The sequence below is a fragment of the Fusarium keratoplasticum genome, chromosome 10 (assembly GCF_025433545.1).
Source record: "Fusarium keratoplasticum isolate Fu6.1 chromosome 10, whole genome shotgun sequence".
In the NCBI taxonomy this organism is placed as follows: domain Eukaryota; kingdom Fungi; phylum Ascomycota; class Sordariomycetes; order Hypocreales; family Nectriaceae; genus Fusarium; species Fusarium keratoplasticum.
Window position 1 is genome coordinate 2,550,158 of NC_070538.1, and position 25,443 is coordinate 2,575,600.

The following is a 25,443-nucleotide window of genomic DNA, read 5'->3' on the forward strand; positions in this document are numbered from 1 at the left end:
GCCAAATCTCAGGGTAAGAGATGAGGGAAGATACTCATGAGATATTAAAGATTTTTTAGTAGTCTAGAAGCAGTTTGTGAATATTCTCTTCATATCCATCAATGACTCCCGGCCCGGGGTAAGAGTTACCTCGACAACCGGAGCCATCTTCTTTCCCATTCTGGATGCCCATGCCCCGCAAATTGTTCAGCCGGGGCTGTCAGGTGACGGGGCAATATTGGAGCTCCCTCACCATGAGCCCAGACTCCAACATCTCGACAGTTGCTTAATCCGCGTTGCGCTACTGATCATCATGGATTCGAATGGGTCAAGGCCGCTGATCCCCCGGATTCCAAGCGGAATGACCCCTCAGGATTATGCCGCGTCGCCTCCCCGGCCGAGGAGGCATCTCCGCTCGCGCGAGGGATGCTTAACGTGCAAGTGCGTGTAGACTCAATCGATGCAGCTTGTAAACTGACAATTGCTTTAGGAAGAGAAAGGTCAAGTGCGACGAGCAGAGGCCGCGATGCTCCCATTGCGAGAGACTCAACTTTGAGTGCAAGTGGCGACCTCAACAGCGATCAACGGCTCAAAGGAGGCAAGCAAACAACGACGTGGGCAACCAACAACCTGAGCAGAACCTTTCGCCTGCGACAGATGCATCGCCAGGAGCCTCGGTATTTCAGCCTGCGCATGCTGTGGATGAGGTGTTTGACTATGCGAGCTTCATGTGGGACTCGGGCGACTTCTGGCAGCAAGTATCTCCAGATATGAATCCAAACCCAGGGCTCGAGGCGCATATGCTGGTAGGTCTACAAATGAAGAAAGGCCAATGGACATCTAGTAACTTGGCATAGGCTGCACATTCACAAATCACCTTTCCGGACAGGACAGCGTTTGGAAACCCCTTTCCGGGGTCATCCGTCACACAAAGCAACGACAGCCCGGAGAAAGCGCCCTTGCCTCAAGGAACTGGGAGCGACAAGTTGATGGACTTTTTCGCCAGCTCTGTCAACCCCCCTATCATTGCAGAAGTTGAGACACAGAAGAAGTGGGTTTCAATGCGGCAGGCTGTCGTTGAAATGGCCAAGGTCTCCCCAATGGTTCAACACGCGATACTTGCTTTTTCGAACCTCCTGCTCTCTCGGAAGGATGGGACGTGGAACACAAACGACCAAAGTCACTATGAGCATGCTGTAGCAGAGGTTGCTAGTCGTGATGGCACCCTCATGACGGAGCACAGCGCTGCACGCGAATACCTTCTTGCGGCTCTATTCTTCCTTGGTTACATCGATATTCTCGAAAGTCGACTCGACGCGGCGCACTCCAACCTCAAGCGAGCATATATCTTGTTTCAAGGAAGCAACAAGAGCACCTTGACATCGAACGAAAAGCAGTTGCTCCTATGGATTCGACTTTTGGACGGACGAGCGGTATCGGCGGGCGGTGACGGTCTGTTCTTGACAAAGGACGATGAGATTTTGCTTGTGGAAGCGTCACCTGCAAGTCTCGACGGGGACCCCGATGACGTTTCCAGGCCCGATGGCGCCGATGACATTGAGGATGTCCTCTTCCAAGTCCTGTACCAACCTGGTGTCGTCTTTTACCAAAAGGTGCAGAGCTTCATGGGGAGAATCTCAAAGATTGATCCTTGGCATCGTTCGAGGGGTACTGTCGAGGATGAGATAGAGGTCATGAACATCGGGGCCGTGATCGCAGCTGACCTGCGGACCCTGTACGAGCAGCGTCCTCCGCTGATGGACTATGCAGTTGCAGGGAAGCTGACGGAGCCGCACGTCTCGAAACACTTGGCTTTTGTAATCACGAGGGCTTTTCGCACATATCTCGCCAACTTTCACGCCAGCAAGGTCCACTTACACCGCGTCGCTTACAAGACCCTCCCCCTGACAAAGGAGGCGTCCGAGGCGCTGGATCAGATTCGGAAGTTGGCTCGTCAGATCGTCGAGGACCTGGAACCCGAGGATATCCTCCCGGTCAACATGCTCTGGCCTCTGCTGATGCTAGGCGTCGAGGAGCAGGATCCAAACGAAAAGGTGTGGATCAAGACGCAGATTCTCAAGATGGAAAAGGTGGCTACCAACGCTCGCATCACTGCCCAGGTTCTCGAAGAGGTTCAGGCCCGGCAGGAAGCGGGCAAGGTGCGAATGGATATCCGAGCCGTCATGCATGCCGTCTTCAACTCGTGCTTTGCTATCGTCTGAGCTCATGACGCATGCACAACGGTTCAGCTGCATGGTCTTTGTTCCGAGGAGCCACTCGCCTTGTCACCCGGCAGAGCATCACCCCAGAGCCCACCCCAGAATCCACATCAACAATACCGATGATCCGGTCCGGTCGGCTTTAGAGTCTTCCAAGGCATGAGGTACAGCTTCGATCGCTTCCACAGACCCCTGCTTGGTGCTCGGCTCGACGCCCCACACACACTCTTGGTGCCGATCGGATGCGGTTGACATCCCATCCCCCAACTTCCCCGCATGAAGCCATTGCCGCAGGTTAGAGCTTCACCGGTACGACAGCTCGCGAGACATGTTGCTGCTTCTGAGTCGTTGCCTTGAGACGTGGCATGACGTCGTTTGAGCTTGATGGAGACGCTGCTGGAGACTCCGTGGGGGCGGGATTGAGCATGACACGAATAAGTCGCTGTTAGTCCCACGCAGGAAACCAAGTCTTCGTTTCTTGTCCCCAAGGCAACTTTTTCTTCTATTCTACTCTTCGTCTGCATCCTACGGAGTTGGTCTCTGATTTCACACACACACATCAAACTTGGTCAATATGGGCTCAATCGCGACGACAAAGGGCAAGCCCTTTCCTCCTGGAATTCACGTTCCTTGTCTCACTTGGTTCGCCAATGATGCCAACCAGGAGATTGACTGGGATCTCCAGAAGAAGCACATTGAGTTCCTTGTGAACTCTGGCCTTGACGGCAGTACGTGAACCTGGACGGTCCTCAGTCAATTCATCGCTAACATGCCGGTAGTCGTCATTGCTGGCACCAACGGCGAGGCCGTGACCCTCACAGCAGCCGAAAAGTCGCAATTGGTACGAACGACTCGAGAGATTGCGACCCTTGCCGGTCGTCCCAACATCACCATCACACTCGGCACCTCGTCGCAATGCACTCGGGAAGTCATCAACGAGACACGGCTGGCCAAGGATGCGGGCGCCGACTTTGTCCTCGTCCTGACGCCCAGCTACTTCCATTTTGCCATGACGCAAGACGCCATTGTGGACTTTTTTGAGGAGCTGGCCGACGCGAGCCCGGTGCCTGTCGTCATCTACAACTTCCCCGGTGTCGTCGCTGGACTCGACGTCAACTCGGAGATGCTGGAGCGCCTTGGTCAGCACCCTAACATTGTCGGCGTGAAGCTGACATGTGGAGGTATCGCCAAGGTCGCTCGTGTGGCTGCTCAGTACAAGCCCGACGAGTTTACAGCGCTCGCCGGACAGAGCGACTGGCTCGTCCCCGCCATGGCCGTGGGAGCCACAGGAACCATCACGGGCGTCGCAAACCTTTACCCCAAGGTCTGCACACAGATCTTTGACCTCTACAAGGCCGGCAAGACGCAAGAAGCCGAAGCCGCACAGCTTCGGCTGGCCAAGATGGAATGGGGCTTCGCCAAGGGAGGCATCAACGGTACAAAGTGGGTTGTGGCCAAGCTTAGGGGGTATCCTCTCGAGAGCTGCCACTGCCGACGGCCGTATCCCAAGTATAGCGATGAGAGCAAGCAGGAGTGGATTCTCAAGGTTGTAGAGCCGCTTGCGGTTGTTGAGAAGAGTATTGGGAAGAGGGGGATTGATGCTTAAGGCAGTGTGTGGGTTGATAGACTTGGTATAGAGTACATGAATGCAATGGATGAAATTATGAGCATGAATGGAACTTGCAGTCTGCAATTGTTTAACTACGTCTTGTGGAAGATCAATAGCTGGTCGCTGAGAAGCTGGCTGAGCCCTCAACTTGAGTCCCCAATGTGGCAGTGCCTTGGTGTTGGAGTGCTGTGCCATGAGAAACACCATGTTCTTCTGCGTTACATGCCAACCGGTCCTTGGCATCATGATACCATCTTACCTCGGATCCTTTAGGAACTCGAGCATCAACATGATCAAACACCCCTGCTCCATCTGATCTGACCTGACTGAAGAAACCATTCCCGAGTCAGAATATCCGATCATCGGCCCAAGCTAACCCGAACACAACACTTGAATCCCCCGCACGCACCCCCAATCCCTCCAATCGCTTCCCTCGCTCGCCTCGGCTCGCTACTCGGATGTTATGCCATCGATACAACTTGGTTCCAACTCGTCTGGCATGACTCTCCACCCCTCGTGACATCCCCAGATTTCCCAAACTGCCCCCTTCTCAGTGGAGCCTCTCTACTTCTCCAACTTTTGACACAGCACGGGAATTCACCGAACACAATCCCCAGACTTTTTGGTGGTTTTCCCCGCTTTTTACCCCGGTCATGGTTCGTTCCCAGAAACAAGGTCACGACGGGATGGAGAACTTGGGATAAATATCCTGTCTAGCCTCCCCGCGGGGGTAATTGGTTTTTTTCTTATCTGGTCTGTATCAGAGCATGAGCAGGGATCGTCCCTTTCAATAATTGAGTTTTTATCTGTCAGCACTTTTTGTTGTTCATCAACTCCACGTTACTCACAATGGGTGGCTTTCGCGCTGTGGAGGATCGGCCTACGCCGAAGGAGGTGTATAACTGGCGTCTCTACACCGAAGCCGCTGTCATCGCTACTGGATCACTGCTGTAAGTGGCCCCATGAAACATTTCCTGTTTTTTATCTGACTTTTGTAGGTTCGGCTATGACTCTGCTTTTGTCGGCACCACCATTGCTCGTGATAGCTTCAAGCGCGACTTTAAGATCAGCCCGGACGACTCGGCGGATATTTCTAGCAACATTACCGCTACCTTTCAAGCTGGTGCTTTCTTTGGTGCCATTATTTGCTTCCTGGGTATGTTCTATCGTGGAGTTGTATGTACAAGAGACTAATGTTTGTCTCAGTCACCGAAAAGGTCGGTCGCAAGTGGGCGTTGCAGTCCAATGTTGTCGTCTTCCTCATCGGCGCCATCCTCATGACGGCTGCCTCTCATCAGCTCTCTTTTATCTGTGAGTATCTATCCTATTGATGTTTACAAATTATCTAACAGTTCCAGATGCTGGTCGTGCTCTTACCGGAATCGCCTGTGGTGCCATCACCGCCACCGTCCCGAGTTACATCGCCGAGCTCTCCATCGTCTCAATCCGCGGCATCCTGACGGGTCTCTTCGAAGTCGCATACCAGATTGGTTCTCTCGTCGGTTTCTGGATCAACTATGGTATCAACCAGAATATGGATCCTACCAGCGCTACCAGCTGGCGTGTCCCAATGGCTGTGCAGATTATTCCCGCGGGTATCCTCTTGGTTGGCGGTTTCTTCCTCCATGAGAGTCCGCTGTGGTTGATGCGCAAGAACCGTGAGGAGGAGGCTACTCAGGCGCTCGAGAGTCTGCGAAAGCTTTCGCGGGATCACAAGTGTAAGTGGCATCAACAGTAGCACGGAAAAATAGGCACTGACCCATAGCAGATCTGCAGGAGGATCTCGACATGATCCGAAGCCGTCTGGCTGATGAAGCCGTCATCGCTAGCAAGTATGGCTCGGGTCCTTGGGCCTTCTTCCGTGGTGCTCTCTTTGAGCTGTCTCGCAAGGGCATGTGGAACCGTGTTCTCCTCGTCTTCTGCTCCTTTGCTCTGCAGAACATGTCTGGCGCTGCCGGTAAGTTTAATTACATCTGTGGATCTGCATAGACTAACGGGAGTCAGCCATCAACTACTACTCTCCCACCCTCTTTGGTTCCCTCGGTATTAGCGATGTGGCTCTCTACACTGGTATCTACGGCCTCGTCAAGGGTAAGTAGACCAAACTCAATTACATCTCACAAGCTGACCCTTTCTAGCTGTTGCTTCCATCATCTTCTACGGTGCCCTCATCGACATGTGGGGACGACGCAATCCCACAATCATCTCATCCGCCATGTGCTCTACCTGCCTGTGGATCGTGGGTGCGTACGTCAAGATTGGCCATCCCGCTAGTATCATTGCCGAAGGAAAGGAGCTTTCTCCCTCTACGGCTGCTGGTGGCAAGGCCGCTACGGCCATGATTATGATTTACTCTGTCTTGTAAGACTTCACTCCCTTTCCGCTTGAAGAGCTATTTCTAACCATCTTTAGCTGGTCCTTTGGTCTCAACGGTATCCCCTGGATCGTCTCTGCCGAGATCTTCCCTGGCGCCCTACGAAACTTGACCGGAACCTGGGCTGCCTGCATCCAATGGTAAGATCTCCCAAGAATCCTCAACCTTGACAATTACTTACAGTGTCGCCAGGGTCACCCAATTCGCTATCACCAAGGCCCTCCCCTACATCTTCAAGTCCTTTGGCTACGGAACCTGGTTCTTCTTTGCCTGCTGGATGATCATCGCCGCCATCTGGGCCTTCTTCTTCCTCCCCGAGACTAAGGGTAAGACCCTCGAGGAGATGGATGTCATGTTTGGCTACGTTCACGATCGGGCGCCTAGCGAGCACGACGATTTCGTCAAGACGGCTTCAAAGGGATCTGCGATTGAGCACTCTGAGGAGAGAGTCTAAGAAGCGCAAGGGTTATTGTGTGAGATTGGAGTCTGGTGTGAAGGTGTAATGGTTGTGTGGAAGTTGGAGTTGTGTTGCGTCGTGGCAATTATTGGAGTTGAAGCTACTGTCACCTATCAAAGATACCCCCTACATAGCTCCAATGATGTAAGCCATTCCAAGAGCTTGGACGCAACCTGTTCGCGGTTTGATCTATTAAAAGTACCCTTGAACATGCAGGTGGTGCAGATACCCCTGTCGAGTGAACAAAGAACAAGACGCACCTGCAAGGTACAGCCGTCAGCACAGGCCTGTTATAGCAGCTTCTTCAAGCCCGTTCCGAGTGTTCTTTGTGAGTTTCATCTATTAAAAGGAACGGGCGGCGAGGGCTGGTAAAGGATATCAAAGTCTTAGCTGAAATAGAACGAGGGACCTCGACAGTTATATAGCCAGATTGTGGCATTCGAGGCATCGAGGAACTTGAAACATCATTCAAGAAACATCCTGAGCAATAATGGCATCTACTAGATATTGCGCTGGCGCATCTCCACAGCCTCATGTTCAACAGCAACCGCAGACCATCAATCCAGCTTTGCTATTGAAACGAGGAACAAATGCCATTCACTCATCAGAAACGCCTTCACAACCCATTCAGCGGCCTAATTTCGCTCAACCACCGCCTAACAGCACCTCCAGTCCATCTCCATATACCACTAATGCAAGAGATGCGTGGATGGGGAGCTCAGGGTACCCAATGAGCTTCACAAGGAGTAGCATGGGAAACTTCCGACCAAACTGGGGCGCGTTACTCAGATACGAACCCGAACCATTGGAGCCTCTCTTTGGCCTAGAAGAGCATCTCCCACCTCTACCATCCCCTCCTCCTCAGCAGCAGCGAACACCACCGGTGCCGCGGTTCAGACCAAACGTGGGATGGGTTCCTCAACAGCGTCAACCGACCTACTTTAACACGAATGTCAAGGTCATGTGTAATGGGCAGGAGAGACTGGTTCCACATCGTGCTTATGTCATGCAAACGAGAGTTAGATAGTTTAGAGCCCACAATTGAAAGGATCAAGTAGCGCGAGTTGTCATTATTGATAGAGCGGATATCTGATACATCAACTTGGCTATTGACACATCCCTGGGGCGATCATTTGCAAATCATTACCAGAATTTATTCCATTTCACTTTACAATAGCAATCTTAGGTTAAGAAGAATAGGAAATTCACATCAAATGTCCTTCTTCCATGTTACAAGAGTCGTGTTGGTCAAGAAAATCCTCATCGGCGCTTCGGCAACTTTAGACAAGAACCATATTAAATTAGGATGAAACGCATATAAATCAAACATAATTTCATGATCTCCTTTAGACTTTTGTTCAATCCTCATGCTAAGATGCAAGTCGTGTATCGTCATATAGCCAAGTTGGTATATCAAACATTCCCCTCGTATCAAACGCCCAATATAACAAGGGTATCAATCTGGGTATCAATATTTTAATGGTCATCGCTTATGCACTCGGCGCCTTGGAATCTCCCTCGACCTCCACTATGCTCGTCCCATTGCTCCCCCTTACCTCGTGCGCCGCCTCTCCCTTGTGCGGCTGTTGCTTCCAGTGCCTCGCAGGGATGCCATCACGGAAGAAGCCATTGATCTCCTCGATACTGCGACCCGTCACTTCTCCAACACAGAAGTAGACGTAGGCCCAAGTAACGAAACATAGTCCTGTGTACACGAAGCCCGTCTTAGGTCCGAGGTTCGCCGAGTAGTAGAGGTGTGGTTATTTGTAAATCGTTACTAGAATTTATTCTATTTCACTTTATAATAGTAATCTTAGGTTAAGAAAAATAGGAAATCCATATTAAATATCCTTCTTTTATAATACTTATATAATAATATTATAGGCCTCTCCTTAAGCTATACTTCATATAACTATATATTAGCCTATTAGTTAAGAAACTTTGCTATTTATATAAGTATATATTATTTTATATTTCTTATTAAATATTATTAAAATTATTATTTAATTTATTATTAAGTTAGGTATATAGCTTTACAAAAAAAGTTTTATTTTTAATTTTAAATCTTAAGAATTATTGTTACTAAAAAGTAGTTTTAATACTTATAGTTTTTATATATTATAATAATAGAAAATATAGTTTTTATAATAATATAGATTATATAGCTTAAAATACATTAATATAATTTATTTATACTTTATTTTAAGATATTATTAAATTTTATAATAATTTTATATATAAATTCTTTTATAAGTATAATAATATAAATTTAATATTTAAAAATCATATATATATAAATTATAATATATTAAAAAGTATATTTATTTATACATATATATATAACGTATATGATAAGCGAGTGGGACAGACAAGCGAGCGGGACAGCTAGACTGTGCACTAAAACTAGGATTTTTAAACTTTAATAAAAACTTTAATAAAATAGCTAGAAACTTATAAAGAGTATTTCTAGCTATTTAACTTATAAATAAAGTATATCTAATTTTTATAGATTTTTAAAAAATCTCCTTTATAGAGAAATAGCTATTTATACAGTGCGAATATACTTTTTCTAAACTACCCTATAGGGTATTTTTCTAATAATCTATAAAAATCAGGGTTGATAATATATTATATAACTAAGCTAACTTCTAATTTTTAGCTTTCCTTAGCTTAATTTGAATTTTCTAGAATTATTTAAAAATCCTAGTTTTAGTGCATAGTCTAGCTGTCCCGCTCGCTTGTCTGTCCCACTCGCTTATCATGTACGTTACATATATATTTAGTTTTATAATATATTTAAAATAAAAACTTAATAAATTATTTTTAAGAAAATAAAGATATAAAAAGGTAATAATTAATATTATACCTTGTCGTCCATTGCCTTAGATATATATTATACTTCTTGACCCACTTTTTAATTACTTCTTTGCCACCTTTCGCTTCTTTCTAGCAGGCATTATCTCCTCGTCTTCCTCGTCTTCCTCATCTTCCTCTTCCTCTTCCTTAGCCTGTGCTTGTGCAATAATAGCCTATTAAAGGGTTAGTAGCTAGTTAATTAATAATTAAAAGATATTACCTTAAGTTCAGGGCATGAAACCCTCTTTGAACCCGCAACGCCGATATGGACTCGAAGAGTCTTATAGGAGCTAAAGTCCTCATCGCAGAAGCGGCATCGATTCTCTTTATAGTCCCTAATAGGGACTCGTAGCGTCTTATAAGAGGCTACTATATCGGGCAATGTTGAATAGGAGAAGTCTTCTTTCTCCTGCTGTTTTAGGATGGCCTCGTCGTTATGCTTCTGTTTGACGTAGTCCTACAACTCATCCAGACTCATTTCATCGATATCTATATAATAATTAGTATATGATATAAAAGGCAAGTGATATAAGGATGATAAAGTTATATGTTATAACTAGTTTTATTATCCCAACCTCGTATGGGTAGATAGGAGAGAACTTGATCAAGAATGTAGGATAAATATCAATGACTCAAATGAACGTTATTCATGGGAGGCAGTGACATAGAAGATAGAGAGACAGAAACTTTTTGCATGACCCAGGGTTCAGAACTTCATAAGGCCAACGTGGAATGGGAAGGAATTGGCGCGGGTCACAATGGAAATCACTGGTGGGACTTGGATCGAAGGGAGGCTGAGGTCTTTCGGTCTTTGCAGAGAAGCCGGGTGTACATGAGGGGTTCCGTTTCATAGGTACAAGTGCACAAAGGCAATGATGAGAGGGAACAGAGTATCCGCAACGACGATGTGTGCCAGAGAAGAGAGTAAGAGCAAAGAGATATCGACGCCGTACCCGAATCCGACAGCAGGGGAGGATCGGCAGCGGCAGCAGCAGGAGCGGGAGCGGTAGCGGGAGCGGCGGCAGGAGAAGGAGTCGGCTCTTCCAAGGGGAAGAGTTCCCACGCTGGGACAAGTTCTTCCTCCCCAGCAGGAAGGCAAAAGACGGCAACAGCTTTCTGCTCCCCATTGGGAGCCGTGATGGTGATGGAGGGGAGGGGAGCGGACGCCATCCCGATCTCGTAGAGGATTTTTTTTTTTAAAAAAAAAAAAAAAAAAAAAAAAAAAAAAAAGAGCGGCGCGGCGACAGCACTCGGGGGACCAGGCGACGGCGACGGACGGAGGATGTCGATGGCTTCACTTGGGATGGAAGAAGACGAGAGGGACCTCAACATTTTCGTTGGGACTCGTGACCTGCGACTCTGGCTGCGGGATTGAGGGAAGGTGCCTGCCCGGCTCCTACGATGGCCTCTCCCAATGGAAGGAGACAGCCACGAGTGAGTGTCTGGTTGCTCCTTCCCAGCCGTAAAGCGAAGCCACCCGGCCCGGCTCAAACCGCCACAGCCTAGGAGTTGAGTGTGGTGAAGGGCTTGCATCAAGAGAATTTCAATGAGTCAAGCTCAAATAAACAGATAACTGCATTTAAGTACTGCGTGTAAGCGGCCAATACATGCGATGTGCTCCCTCGCAGACAATCTACAGGGTGCCTGGAAGGGGCTGAAGCCCTTGGGCTACAGAGTGTGAATAGCTAGATTATGCGAGGAGAATATTCGGTAACTCAATGACATCTTGAAAGAAGCTCCCTGTTGCAAAAGGAGCTTCTCATCACAGCAGCCATGCTGGTATTCTGGGCCAATGCATCTGTGGTCAGGTCTATGTGTACTCCCTCCAGTCTCTGAAACTTGTATCTCAATGGTATTTGAAACTCTTATGAAACAAAAATGAAAGTATCCAGCATTCTGGCAGGTCTTGTTGGACGCAACTGTGCCATGTTGAGAAGAGCCTTCACTAGGAAAGACTGTTGTCGGGTCCCTGGCTCTCAATATACAATGTCAGCTGTTATTGAACCTCTATAAAAACTATTTATATATTCATATCTCTCTATTATAAGCCGGGCTTTATGAACGTGGCTTTTTCAAGCCTTAGTTTCACTGAAGCAGCGATGTTCCGACTACACAGTCTGATCAGTCCATAGGTAAAGTATTAAGTATATCCATTTATATCCTCGATAAATAATAAATGGGAGAGTATTGTGAGTAGAACTACTGTGAGACATTCCCCCAAATGTTGCTACAATGCTGTGATCCAAGGTGGTGTAAGGTGTGTGGGATCAGAGTAATTACTACCATTGTCCGGATTTCTTCAGTAGCATAGCCCATCACCACCAGGCCAGCAGCGCCTTTTACTACGTGTCTCTCATAATTACACAGCACTTTATTATTGATGAATACATGGCTACTGAAAACTTTGCCTTCTGCCCAAGTGTGATCACAGTGCTGGGCGGATTTCCCCCGCTGAGGGTGACAAGTAGCTTTTGGGACGGGCGAGAACTTAGATGGGCTTCTTGACCAGCTTATAGCTATGGTATAGGTAGGCAAGTATCGAGTTGAATGGGCATGTTTATTGATGTATGAAGCGATGGCGATACTGATAGCCCATCAATCATCAAACACCCGATCGCTTCCTCTCATGGGAACGTTGCAGTTCTTGATGTGCATCGATGCACATAGATGTTATTTAGACTTCATGAATATCCGGAGTACATGAATTGAGTTAAAGCTTCAGGCGTACACATCAATGATACATTCTGCTATGGCATTCCCCTGCTCGGTGATACAGGTGGATGTCGTTCTTCTGTGACACACGCTGTCACTGTTGTTAACTTTGAGTCATCTATGGTGATTATCGGTTCATACGTAAGCCATTATGTGACTAGACATGTTTGCGATGTACTGTCGCTATTGAAACTTGTTGATCATTGATACTGATTGTAAGGGACATCGCCCGCCTTCGTAACACAGGTGGCGATTGTGGTCTCTCACGCATTTATGCCGATTGCAAGTAACCACCATCTATGTTTGTGATCAACTATCATTATTGTGAGTCATTAGTTGGTGATACTGATTGCAAACGTGCACCATCCATGTTTGTGATGCATGCCACCATCGTGGCTGCTTGTTCCCTGATGCTGATTCCACTGTTTATGTTTGTGATAAACTGCGCCTATTGTGAGCAGTTTGTCATTGATGGTAACTGTCGCTTGATCACGTACGTAAAGCCTCACATGGCCGTTGATGTTTGTGATGCACTGTTACTATGATTCATGTTTAATGGCACTCATTCACAACTCCCTCCGATTGCACTCCGACCAGTTTGTGAATCAGGGCCATGTTCAACAGTGAAGCCTGTTTGTGAGCTCCTCTTCTACGAATATATAAGGCGCCCTCTCCTCCTCCTTCTCAGTCTTCTCCTTCTTGAACTCTACAACACACAGACACACGCACACGCACAAAGACACTCCACCACACTCAGCCTAGCACTCACTCTCACAATGCCTCCTCCGCTTCTTACCGCGCCCGCATCGGTTCCTGTTGGGAACAACCAGGTCGTGCAGCCCAGGGATATGCTCGCTGTACGAACCAAAGGCCCTTGCACCACGAGCATCACCCTTGAGAATGGGACTGCTGTGAACACGCAAGTTTCCCAGGGAGCTCTTGGGTATCTGATCAAGCATGAAGGCGACCAGTCTCTTGTGCAGATCATGAGCAGAGACGGACGACGAGGCCTGTGTATGTATTACCCTAACACTCATGATATCTTTGAGCCATGGCTAATCTGTCCCATCATCTTACAGGCCGACTCCCTCGCAATGTCCTCGAAATTGGAGTACCCAACTCCCAGTCTCAAATCATCCTCCCTCGCCTCGAAGCCTCACTGGCCGCTGCCCCCGTTGCCAACCAGCGCGCTCGAGACCCTGCTGGCAAGGCCATCTTGATGATTTGGGAGGATATCCTGAAGAACAAAACGGTTCTGAAGCAGTTTGGTCTGAGGGTTGATGTGTACGAGGCCATCTTGGAGGACGAGACCGAGAAACGGAAGGCCATGAATGCGATTCTTGCTTGTGAGTTTCCCAAATCTTTCAACATCATTCATTTCTAACAAGCTAACTAACTCGCACTCAGCATTCAGCGATGACGCGTGGAAGGTCCTCAATACTCCCGGCTTGCCTCTCCAACCTTTCCTCGGCCTTCGACAGATCGATAATTCCTGGCCCAAGCTGAAGAAGGACGAAGAATCTCTTGTCTACCTTCGTCTGTACACCGAAGGCCCCCAGCCCAACAGCTTCGCCAAGTATGGTGGGCGCACCGTCCGCGAGTCTCCTTTCGTACGCATGACCGAGCACGAGGAGAGCCTCAATGACCCAGAGAAGGCCGGTACCCATTACCGGGAGGCTAGGAAGTATCGCCGTCGGTATGCGATTCCAATGATGCTTCTGAAAGGAATTCGCAATGAAGTCCTGCCCATGGCCGAGATGACGCTCTGCTCTCTGCTTCGAACCTGGAACCCTACCATCATTGGCATTTCACAGGCTTCAGTCTCTGAAGGTTCCTTGGCTGCGACTATGGACCATCGCATGCTAATGACCGCACTCAGCAAGATCATCGACGATGCCCTCAAACGAGCCAATTTTCCCTTCTTTGGAGGGATAGGGTGTAACTGGAACTGCCCCCTCCAGGAATCTCGCAATGAAAGGCGAGAATGGCTTCGTTATCGAGTCATTGGAGAGGATCAGCGTACGGTTCTGGTGTACCGCTGCCATTCACACGTCACTACTTGGTCGGCTGGGAACACCGCACAGACTCTTGCCATCGGTTTGCGTCTGTTTTTTCTCGGCGGATTTCGAAAGCCTACAACCCAGGGTGGCAACAAGCAATGGGAAGGGTTCGTCATCGTGCACCAACTGGACACACTGCCTGGCATCCGAGTCGGCCAGCCATTGATCGTCTCTATCGAATTGATGGAAGACGGCAAGCCACACCCTGTGCCCTGGTACCGTCACCCCTACCATGGTGCTTGGACAAACTCGAGCGAGCTGCATAGCTTCGGCATCAAGGTCGAATGGATGGATGAGGCCACGAACCAGTGGTATACTACTTCTCTGTCGCATCAGAAGTTTTTCAATGCCGCCAAATTCGGACCCCCCACTGCCACTGCGCCTTGGCGAAAGGCGACGATGATCCTCCAGTTCCTCCACAACCGACGCTATCGTAACCCTCCGGCCTGGCTGCAAAAGACCTTCCACCCAAACGTCCAGGAGATCAACTATGACCACCTCAAGCAGATCATCTCTTTCTCTCCCGTTCCGGAAGTCACTCTTGATCCGCCTACTGAAGTCTCCTTCGACTACAACTTTCGTGAGCTCTTGAAGGCGTCCCAGAAGGAATGGCCAGCCATCCGAGTCGGGCCAAAGCCACCCACTGTCTGGTTCTATCGCGAAGGACCAGGCCCAAAGAACTCGGCCTGTGCAGGATGCATGAGCATCAAGAGCATCTGGCCTCAGTTGACGGCTGGTTGCAGCAAGCGTGATGGGAATTTTGAGATCTCGCCCGATGAAGATGACGTGGACAAGATCCGCGAGGGCTCATGCCGCCTCTGCTGGAAGTATTGGCGACGACCTTGCACATGGACCCCCCTTCATTTTGGCCTGGCTGAAGGCGAGACCTGGGATTATGCCCACGCCAAGCTCCCCCCTGGGTATGAGGGCCTTGCTCGATTCGATGCTTTGGTGCCAAAGGCCACCATGATCCAGGCTCCAATGAGCTTGGGTGATTACTACAGCATCAAGGAGCTCAACAAAACTGAGGAAGGAGAGTCGTCGGGAGCAGTTGAACAGGCAGGCGAGATGGATTGAGAGATGAAGGACGAAGGATGATGAGCAAAGATTGTTGAAAGCTCTAGAGGGCAAAGAAAAGGGGAGAAGAAAGATACGACACAGTGTACTTGATCGTTTAGTTTTCTAGCTACGTAATCTTTCATTTGGTCGCCCATTGAATCTCAAACAACCTGGTGAGCATGCTCCGATGGCCGCGAAGCCGCAGAAAAGCCAGACGTACGGGTGTTGTATCTTGAACATGGCCGGGGCGGTGGGGAGCTCTATCGGGCCCGAGACTCTTTGCGAGCGAATACAGGGCTGAAAGACCCCAAACTAGTTCAAACGGTCTGAAATCTGGATCAGAAAAAGGCCGGCACTTGGAAAAGTGTCCAGGATGCCGGCGTGAGATGGGGGGTTAAAGCTCCGGCATTCAATATCAAATGGAGTTGTTGAGCCGCCCGCAATGCCGGGTTTGAAAACAAGATGAAGAGATAACATTTCTCCCAATCCCCCAATCCCAAGGGTCCCCCCTCGTGAGTTGCCGTCTTTTCTTCTACCTTTCTTGTTTGCCCAACATGCGGCGTCTTGCTCTTGTCCCCCCGCCCGCCTCGCTCTAGTTGGCCTGGGCATGCCGGGGTTGTCGCAATAGAGTTTCGACGGCTTCGTCGCACGGAACCCGCATTCAGGGATGCGCCTTGCTCCTTGGGGAACGCCGCGCCGTGGCTGGAAGGGAGATGAGCTGACGATCGAGACCCTTTGGGTGCCGACACGTGAGATGCCGTCGGCCGGGGGGTGGGCGAGGGTTTGTGCTTTTTCTCCAAAGGTTCGTTTTGGAGTTTGCTCCGGGAAAAGGAGAGAGACGAAACTACACCTTTTTGCCTTTTTGGAGATGGCACGAGGTTGGGCATAAAGAACGCGGGCAAAGATAAAATTGGACTCGGGTAACGTAGTAAGTGAGAGGATGGTTGAAATATAAACTTGACTGAAGCAGCTTTTGCCAATGGATGTTTTCTTTGTTGATATGCACAAGACATTACACATTATCTAGCGACAAGACACCCTTGACTCTTTACCCCTGAGACAACCCAACAAAAGTCCCGAGTATGCGATCCATCCTTCCAGTCCCGACTCCTCCTCCAGAGACTTGTCCTTACTCTCGACCTTCTTCTACTGAAGCCTCTGCCGATGTCATCCCTCTACTCGTCGACGACACATACCACGTCTTTCACCTTACCACGCCTCCTTCGACAAGACATCACCCCGAGCGTCTAAGATCATCATGGTCGCGGCTGCGATCAACAAACCTTGTCGAATGGACAAGGGACCCGGACTTTGTCCTGTCGCCTGGGGAGTCTGATCTCGATGCTGACGCCGACGGAGCGTGGACGGGCTCTGCCATACTCGGTCCGGACGAGAATATGAACATCTTTTATACTGGCTACAACCTATCCCAAAACGGCCGACAGACGATACTGCGAATAAAGGCGACGGATCGACACGGCTCGAGATTCCAGAGGCCCGCGAAGCCGATAACCATTCTCGGTGAGGGGCTCACACGGTTCGAGGAAATTGACTTTCGCGACCCTTTTGTCATGTACAACCGGGGTGAAGGACGATACTGGATGCTCGTGGGCACCCGTCTCTCCAGCGGCCCGTACTGGAGTCGCGGGTGCATTGCCCTGCTCACGTCTCCCGACCTCGAAGCCTGGACGGTAGCTCCAGAGCCGCTGTACGCGCCCAGTGACGTCTTCTGCCCTGAGTGCCCAGAGCTCTTCTCTCTGCCGAATGGCAAGTGGTACCTCGTGTACTCGCGGTTCCACGCGCCCAACGCCGGCACCGTGTACCGCATCGCCGACACGCCCCGGGGACCGTTCCGTGTTCCACGAGATGGCTCCCACGGTCGCCTCGACGGTCGACGCTGGTACGCGGCCAAGTCGTGTCCCAAGGCGGGCAACCCAGACAAGAGGGTTTGCTTCGGCTGGATTGGGGACTATGTCGACGACGAGAACAAGTGGCTCTGGGGAGGCGATCTCGGCGTCACCAGGGTCATGTGGGCAGACACAAACGCGTGTCTCCGCATAGACGCCTCGCAAGAGTTTAGGAGCTACATCTGGCAGACGTCGAGACCCGTGTCTCCCAGCAACGCAGCTCCAAACCTGTACCTCTGCTCCCTCGGGTCGACGGCCACGCACTTTCCAGAGCTGGGCTCTGCGGAGTGGAGGAGAGATCTCATGGTGGACTTTAAAGTTGCAGCTTGTGACGCTCACAGCTTTGGGGTCATGCTTCAGACTGACGGCTCGGGAAAGGGGCACAGGCTGCAGTTTAGTCCCTCGGGAAACGGCTTGTTTTCTGTTTCTCTGATTACAGATTTCCCTCCCCTCGATGACTTTTGGGCGGATCAGTATCGCCTCCACCTCCCTAGACCTATCGACGGGCCTGAGCTGGTGCGACACGAGAGTGTCAGTCTCGTCGATGGCGTCTTCCTCTTTCTGAGAGGCCAGCTAGTGGAAGCTTTCTGTGGAGGACGAGCACTGAGCTTCCGTCTCCCAATACCTGCATCTTGGACGGAGAATTGCCGAAAGGGCGTCCGCCGGTTCGGATGGTTTGTGGAGGATGGCATGGTTGACATTGTCGACATGTGTATGCGACACTCCATGGGACTCAAAGACCTATCAGTCGAGTCGGACAACGGTCTCGAGGACGCCGAGTAAACATCATTAACATTGCAGCCAATATTTTTCGACTACTACCTTTGTTTCTCATCTCAGGTCCTCCCGCGGCATCATAGGGTTCGGGTTCGGCTGCATCACCAGGCCGCTAAGGAGATCGTATGCTCCGTTACCACCCGCGGCCAGATCCCAGTCGCCAAAGTCGGTAAATTCGTATATATCTGGGGCGTAGTTGCCCATCATGGGGCTGACCTTGTCGTTGAGGGGCTCGTTGAGGTTGACAGCGAGGGCGTGCTCCAAACCTCGCAGGATGGCGCCCTCGAGACGATTTACGGCGTACTGCATTGGCTCATGGCTCTTGCTCATCATTCGGAGATTCCAGAGGTACGAGTTGAGGGTTTCTTGCCAAAAGTGACGCTCCTGGGATGATAGAGAGGTGACGAGGAGGAGAGTGGTAAAGGAGCCCAGGAGTGAGAAGAGGTAGGGCGATGTGAAGTACCAAAAGGCCTCGAGATGATCGGGTCTTAGGCTTGTGACGAAACTGATGGCGTTTTGAGCAGTCTGGAGAGCTATCTGACGAATATCTGAGAGGACTCGATCGTCGGTGCAGCGTGGAGGTAACGCAGTAGATCGAATTAGGCGGCGGAGGAGAGTCATCACAACTCCATAGTAGGAGAAGTGAAGATAACCATGAAAGCACAGCTTGCGCTGGTAGATAACATTCATCTGCAGCGAAGGCGGGATGCTGTGGTACCAGCTCGTCAGCATCTCAAAGAGCGGCCGGGCCTTTTCAAAGAGGATAAAGGTGTCCTGCTCTCGACATGTTCTGGCAGTGTAGAAATTGGAGTAGACGACTGAGAGGATCTGCGTCAACCGCACCATCTGTATATACTGCGTCTTCCCCGTGGAAGCAATAGATCTTCGGTCATCGTCAGAGCCGGAACTCGACGACGTTGACTGGCCTTCACTCTCAAAATCTGAAAAGTCGGCAGTCGTGAGATCACCGACTGTCCAGTCATCGTCGTGAATGTGCACAGGACGCCCGTAAGCTAGAGCAGTCCAGCGATCTTGCATGAATAGCGCCCAACTTAGACGCTTGCGGACGTTGCGCTCCCACTGAGGAATCGTCCAGTTGCTGGCGTCGAGGTGAAGTCCCAGACACTGGCCGATGGCAAGGGCCTGGCATGTAAGACCCCATTGGAAGGTGTGGTCAGGGTTGAGGGGGTCTTCCGGCTGGCACTGGAGGAGCAGCAAGGCAGCCTGGATGGAGCTGAGCTTGGGGCGATGATACGAGGCCGGGATGGCAGTCCGCAGCATCCGTCGGAGAAGGGCGGCGTCCGGGGGCGTCCGGATGGAGAGCTCCGGGTCGTAGGTCCACCAGCGGATGGCGGAAAGATAGACAGCCCCGAGGAGGGCTGCAGGGATGCGCCGATAAGACTGGCAGTATGCCAGGGTGAAGGGATCCTTGGATAGGATGGGATAGCATGGTTGCACATGCCGCCAGAACAGCTCTACGAGGCTGGGGCCATGAGGACGTACGCAAGCCTCTATTGCGTCAACCTGGGAAAAGGTCGGGTCACCCTCGATGGCCTTTTCGTCGCGGGCTATGTGAAAGGTCAGGGGATACTCCTGGCTGTCATCCCTCTCCAGCACACGACGTATAGCATGTGTCTCGAGGCTAAACTCGTGAGTCCTATGGTCGTAAGGGCGGTGACGCATCAGTATAGGTTCCATGTCGCTCCCCAGACCGTACAGCTCAGCGAAGCGCGTGGATGAGCACCCCATGGTACGATCTAGAGGCCCCAACTCGACAAGCTCGGGGGCCATGACCGAGGCCGGGGCGAGGGGGTGGGCGCTGTCGGCCGATGCTCGCGTCTCGGCGGGAGACAGGAACGACGGGACCGACTGGACGGACACGGCATCATCCCGAGACTCCTTGCGGACCACCTGGTGGTGGCCGGCCGGGTGACTCGGCAGCTGCTGGCTTTGTGGGAGCTGCTGCTCATCAACCGGGCCGGGCTCGTCCCCGCTGTGAGGACCGGCGCTGCTCCCCTGGATGCTGCTCCCGCTGGCGCTGGTGATCTGTCGCTCCGGGGGGTCGTGCTGGAAGGTACAGGGCGTCGCCCTCAGCTGGCAGTGGACGCAGTCGCCGTCACCGTCCTTTGTGACGCAGCGAGTCTTGCGCTTCCGACAAGCGTCGCAGGGCCGCAGGCTCCGGCGCTGTCGCTTCCGGGCGTTGTTCTGATAGTCCTGGGGCGTGATGATTTCCATTTGTGAACGGAAGAAGGAGGGAAGGAAGGAGTTCAGGGATAGGGGGAGTCCGGGTCCTCGATGGCCATGTCCGTTCAGTGAGAATTGTGTGTGGTGTGCGGTTGGGAAGTTGGTGAATCTGGTTGGCTCTTCTCCGTCTCCCCGCTTTCTTTTTGCTGTTGCTTCTTTTGCTTGTTGCGTTTTCGTGCTGTGTTAGTTGCTGCAGGTCAGAAGCAAGCCTGTCAAGCAGCCTGTGTCTCAGCTAACCCCGAGGCAAACTCGGTGAATATAGGTTTCTCGGTGAGTGAGGCTGTGCTAGACAGATGCTGGACCAGATGAGGCAAAGGTGATGTCGTCAGCCTCAAAGTCAAGTTTAAGATACTCTGAGAAGGAACTCTCGAGGGCTTCAAACACTCTCCGCCAGGGCACGCGCGCCATTTAGGTAGCCAGCCCGGATGACGAGGGAGGCTGAGACTTGCTCGGGCTGAGACTCTCCCCGACTTTCCACCAGGGGGGGAACCGTGCTTGGTCACCTTGTTCGACCTGTAACCAGACGGCGAGGCTCAAACGACCCTTTTTGATGCCTCAAGATCAGATTCGTCCATGGTTCGTCCGGGGGCCGTTTATTAGAGTTGAGACCGGTTCATGTAAAAAGCCCATGTGCTCGCGCCGCCTCGCCGCACCAAGACGCCATGGCACAAAGGCTGTACCAATACGTGGCCCGCCACAGTTCTCAACCCTGCCCTGGGCAAAAGAACCTCTGAGCTTCTACCCCCCAAGATCTCTTCCGGCTCCGTGGGTTCGGGAGCTGGAGTGGGATGGTCGTGCGCCCCCGATCCCGTTGCCGCCGAGTCTTGGCAAAGGATGGCGGAGGAACGACCCTGAAAGTCTGATTTGATGACTGAAATGACGTATGCCTCGAAGCCATGACCTCATCTTTTCGAAATGCCGTCCTTTGTGGCTTTGTTGCTGACGTTTTTTCGATTTCGAAAGCCGAGATTGGGGGTTTCGGTGACGGGTGGTGATTGTGGTTGGTCATGTTAGATCCAGGTCTGGTCAAACGCTTTTCGGTTACAATTTGATCGTTTCGAGTCTAATTAGTCACGGTTCAGCTGGTGTTTAGCCGTGTCCTGAATATCTTCAGGTCCGAGTCTAAATTAAACGCCGCTTATCTACCGCCCGCAGGCGAACAGACCCTCTTTATTTACTGTTTGCCAACGGTCTGAATAACTTCAAACATGCATAATCAACAAACTGAGCAACACAATAGAAATTAACGTTCGATTTGTGAGTCAAGATGGATAAATATATGTTGCCTGTAGATACCGCAGCAAATTCTTTTCACAGCAACAACATAAAATCTCGTCTCTTTCTGATTTATGAAGCGCATCCAGCATCCATCTCACTCAACACCACATTTATCACATCAAATCAATCATCTAATTCACAACAGCCAAGATGTGCACCGAAACACTTGAGCTTCACAGCTGCCACCATGAAGATTGCAGCTGGGAATACACCAAAACAGGCTCTCCCGTACTCTGCCCGTATGGAAACAACAGCCGTCTCTGCAAAAAAAGGGCGCCTCGCGAGGTCATCCTTTTTCCCATGGAGTGTCCCGATTGCTATGAAAAGGCCAAGAACGGCACAAGCGAAACGACATCTTCAAAGAATTGAAGAGTCGCGTTGAGAAGAACCCCAATCTTGTGAGGATCAAACTCGGAGAACTCGGACAGAAGTTGGCGATTGAGAATCATGTACGCCAAACGAGTTGCGAGAAATGGACACTGATGAGCTTGGATTGACTTATCCAAAAGCCGTAATGAGGAATATGGAGCTAGGGACGGATGTAAACCAGTGTTGATCTGGTTCCACGGCCGATCACTGATGCTATCTGCAGCAGATCGGGTACGGGGTTACGAATAACGAATTAACGAATAGACAAAAGCTCATTTGCGGCAATGTATCACATGCTCAAGTTCCCCATGTCTATACTCTGATTGATAAGATGGACGTGCATAAGTGTGGCTGTTGCGAGCATTATGACAGCTGTGGCACCCACGGAGATGCATGCATGAATGTTGGGGATATGCGGAATGGATGTCACTGACTCTATTATGATGCTGCCTACAGTACTAGTACTGCGCATTACAGTAGTCTGGCTGTGTTAAAGTCAAAGCGTACATTCCAGCTCCCAACTCAATCCATCCGGAGCCCGCGATGTTAAGGCATGCGTTTTGCCAAAGAGAACTCATCATACCTATTAGAAAAAACTACCAAAAATATTCATAAATATGGCAAGTGTTGTAATATTTCCTAGACAGTATTAGCTTATCCTTAGACTAGGGATTGGGTAAGAACATGAGGAGGATTAGACGTGCTTCTGTCGTCCCACCAGGCCGGCCCAGGTGACTATGCGCTATCGGTCCATCACAACATATCTATTCAGTGAACCATCCTGGGTCAGAATAGCTTTAATTTGGGAAATATGGGAGAAATGAGAAAGGTACAAGCCGTGTTATGGTGAGACACGTTAAGGCATTAATATGTGTACATAAATTAAAAGCAACACCTCAAATCTCGGCCTAACCGTCTGGTACAGGGTGGCCAAAAACAATCATACACCCAACTCACCCTCGCTTACATTCTCCAACTCAATAACCAACAACATCTCCCCCAATTCAATTAACCAACAATTACCACACTATCTGAAACGAGCCCACCCCTGTCTCAAATGTCTTGCAGGATTTTTGGACGCTTGCCGAAACAGGCATCTGCGAATGCTCACGTTGCCGCGGTCGCTATCTAGATTGGCGCCCTGCACTGGGGTACAATGATAAGCTCGGTGATGGGAATGGGAAATGGAGAAATGTCCGTCGACTACAAAAGTTCATCTTGGCCTTCCCCCCCCGATTATCGGCTCTGTCAACTAACTCCACGTGCTTAAAAACAAGGTTAATGTAGAGGTTATCAGTCAAGTTCGGGGCAATTGCTGGATGTGATGATGGGCGCGATAGGCCGGTTAAGCTTCACTTTCCAGCCACATTTTGAGCTTTCTTGGATCAAAGAGATAGATGTCTTGGCTAGCAACAAATCGATTCTCCAACTGAGCTTCAAAACCTTCCTCTTTTGTATAGACACCCGCTCCTTCTCATCCCTGCTATCGCGACCAGCCAGTCACCATCCCCACGTGTGTCTTGGCGATGCATCTCCTGTGTACCCTGTCTCGGTGAGAGAGAGGATCGTCATGCCCACTGACAGGGTCTCTCGGTGCAGTTAAAGCCAGCGATGATCCCTTCTGGTTTTCCACTTTCACTCAGCAACCGTCGTCGTCGCAATCATGAAGGTCTTTGCTCTTGGTGCCCTCGCTTTGGCGAGCTCGGCTTTGGCTGAGGATGTCCTCTACAGCAAGCGTCTGGTCAAGCGCTTTGTCGATGACGATGGCAACTACAACATGTGTACGTCTCAATTGACACTTTAGCAGTTACCCAGCTAACGACTCAGCCTTTTTCCATGTCAATGATGTCCACGCCCATCTCGACGAGTTCTCCTCTTCGGGCACCGACTGCGTCGATCCCAAGAAGGGCTGCTATGGCGGCTACGCTCGCATCAAGCACACCGTCGATGGCCTCCGCAAGGAGTACCCGGACAACCTCTGGCTCAATGCCGGCGACGAGTTCCAGGGAACCCTCTTCTACTCCTTCTACGGACCCGAGAAGATCGCTGAGACCCTCAACGACCTCGAGTTTGACGCCATGACGCTTGGCAACCACGAGTGGGACGGCGGTGATGAGGAGCTTGGAGAGTTCCTCAAGAACTTGACTTTCCCTGTCATTTCTTGCAATGTCAAGAGCGAGTATGAGAACTTGAACAAGACTATCAAGAACTACCACATCTTTGAGGAGCATGACCTGGCTGTTATTGGCGTCACCACCGATACCACGCCCGGCATCTCGAGTGTCGGCAACAAGACCACCTTCCTCGACCCCATCGAGGAGGTCCAAAAGTCCGTCTATGAGATCCGCAACAAGACCGACATCAAGCGCATCGTCGCCCTCACCCACATTGGCTACGACGTCGACAAGGAGCTCGCCGCCAAGACCGAGGGCATCTCGCTCATCATCGGCGGCCACAGCCACACCCCCCTTGGAGAGATGAAGAACGCCGAGGGCAAGTACCCTACCATCGTCGATAATATCAACGGTGACGAGGTCTTTATCGTGACGGCGTATCGATGGGGCGAATACCTCGGCTACATCGATCTGACCTTTGACAAGGACGGCAAGGCCCTCGCCTACCACGGAGGCCCCATCCACATGGACAACAAGACCGATGTGGACGAGGAGCTGCAGAAGAAGGTCGAGGCCTGGCGCGGACCCTTTGAGGAGTTTGCTGCTGAAAAGGTCGGCAACACCAAGGCCGAGCTCGACCAGACTCAGTGCCAGAAGGGAGACTGCCTCCTTGGCCAGGTCATGGCCGACGCCATGCTCGAGTACCGCCTTAACCAGAGCCGCAGCGAGGATGACAAGCCTGCTCTTGCCTTTGTCAACGCCGGCGGAGTCCGCGCCACCATCGACAAGGGCGACATCACCCGCGGCGAGGTCCTCACCTCGTTCCCCTTTGGCAACGCCATCGTCGAGCTCACTTTTACCGGAGCCGAGTTGGAGGAGCTATTCGAGGGTGCCGTGTCCCGCTTCAACCAGAACAACAAGAAGCCTATCACTTCGTGGTTCCAGGTGTCCAAGGGTCTCAAGATCGAGTACAACCCTGAAAACAACAACGGCTCCAAGCTCATCAGCCTCACCCTCGACGGCAAGGCTTTCGAGAGCAAGACCAACTACCGTGTCGTCACGCTCGATTTCCTGGCTGGAGGCGGTGACAACTTTATTGCGACGCCGAACAAGAACCTGGCGACTCTGGATAGCCAGGATGAGGTGCTCATCCAGTACCTCACCGCGTATAACCCCCTGGACGCCAAGCTGGAGGAGCGTGTCGTGACGACGAACGAGACTAGCGCTTCTGAGGAAGAGGACCAGGAGGAGGCCAAGTCGGGTACGGGAAGCAGCGGAGGTAGTGGAGGCAGCGGAGAGAATGCGGCTAGCAGTGCCAAGGTGTCGCTGTTTGCTGCTGCTGCGGGTGTTGCCATGGTCCTGTTGACGATGTAAATAGACGAAGTATACGTACTCTGTATTTGATCTTACAATTATCACCCAGAAGGTG

At 50.9% G+C, this 25,443-nt stretch overlaps 7 protein-coding genes across 7 annotated transcripts; 5 read left to right on the top strand and 2 right to left on the bottom strand.

The window, feature by feature from the left end:
• Positions 1 to 292: 292 nt before the first annotated feature.
• Positions 293 to 2,201, top strand: NCS57_01267500 (Zn(2)-C6 fungal-type domain-containing protein; the record flags this gene model as incomplete). The annotated part of the gene is made up of 3 exons (XM_053062341.1): positions 293 to 420; positions 470 to 785; positions 837 to 2,201. 3 exons carry the CDS (start codon positions 293 to 295, stop codon positions 2,199 to 2,201), a joined length of 1,809 nt encoding a protein of 602 aa, XP_052908869.1.
• Positions 2,202 to 2,772: 571 nt separating this feature from the next.
• On the top strand, positions 2,773 to 3,804 carry NCS57_01267600 (uncharacterized protein; the record flags this gene model as incomplete). The annotated part of the gene is made up of 2 exons (XM_053062342.1): positions 2,773 to 2,926; positions 2,978 to 3,804. 2 exons carry the CDS (start codon positions 2,773 to 2,775, stop codon positions 3,802 to 3,804), a joined length of 981 nt encoding a protein of 326 aa, XP_052908870.1.
• Positions 3,805 to 4,656: 852 nt separating this feature from the next.
• On the top strand, positions 4,657 to 6,635 carry NCS57_01267700 (MFS domain-containing protein; the record flags this gene model as incomplete). The annotated part of the gene is made up of 9 exons (XM_053062343.1): positions 4,657 to 4,757; positions 4,806 to 4,963; positions 5,014 to 5,118; positions 5,166 to 5,525; positions 5,576 to 5,764; positions 5,812 to 5,898; positions 5,946 to 6,168; positions 6,220 to 6,321; positions 6,374 to 6,635. The coding sequence occupies 9 exons, from the start codon at positions 4,657 to 4,659 to the stop codon at positions 6,633 to 6,635; spliced, it is 1,587 nt and encodes a 528-aa protein (XP_052908871.1).
• A 2,921-nt stretch (positions 6,636 to 9,556) lies between these two features.
• On the bottom strand, positions 9,557 to 10,664 carry NCS57_01267800 (uncharacterized protein; the record flags this gene model as incomplete). Its single annotated transcript, XM_053062344.1, has 4 exons — positions 9,557 to 9,667; positions 9,715 to 9,829; positions 9,956 to 9,983; positions 10,448 to 10,664. 4 exons carry the CDS (start codon positions 10,662 to 10,664, stop codon positions 9,557 to 9,559), a joined length of 471 nt encoding a protein of 156 aa, XP_052908872.1.
• Positions 10,665 to 16,407: 5,743 nt separating this feature from the next.
• On the top strand, positions 16,408 to 18,015 carry NCS57_01267900 (Glyco-hydro-32N domain-containing protein; the record flags this gene model as incomplete). The annotated part of the gene is made up of 1 exon (XM_053062345.1): positions 16,408 to 18,015. One exon carries the CDS (start codon positions 16,408 to 16,410, stop codon positions 18,013 to 18,015), a length of 1,608 nt encoding a protein of 535 aa, XP_052908873.1.
• Positions 18,016 to 18,063: 48 nt separating this feature from the next.
• On the bottom strand, positions 18,064 to 20,244 carry NCS57_01268000 (uncharacterized protein; the record flags this gene model as incomplete). Its single annotated transcript, XM_053062346.1, has 1 exon — positions 18,064 to 20,244. One exon carries the CDS (start codon positions 20,242 to 20,244, stop codon positions 18,064 to 18,066), a length of 2,181 nt encoding a protein of 726 aa, XP_052908874.1.
• A 3,319-nt stretch (positions 20,245 to 23,563) lies between these two features.
• On the top strand, positions 23,564 to 25,388 carry NCS57_01268100 (uncharacterized protein; the record flags this gene model as incomplete). The annotated part of the gene is made up of 2 exons (XM_053062347.1): positions 23,564 to 23,681; positions 23,728 to 25,388. The coding sequence occupies 2 exons, from the start codon at positions 23,564 to 23,566 to the stop codon at positions 25,386 to 25,388; spliced, it is 1,779 nt and encodes a 592-aa protein (XP_052908875.1).
• Between the last annotated feature and the right edge of the window lie 55 nt (positions 25,389 to 25,443).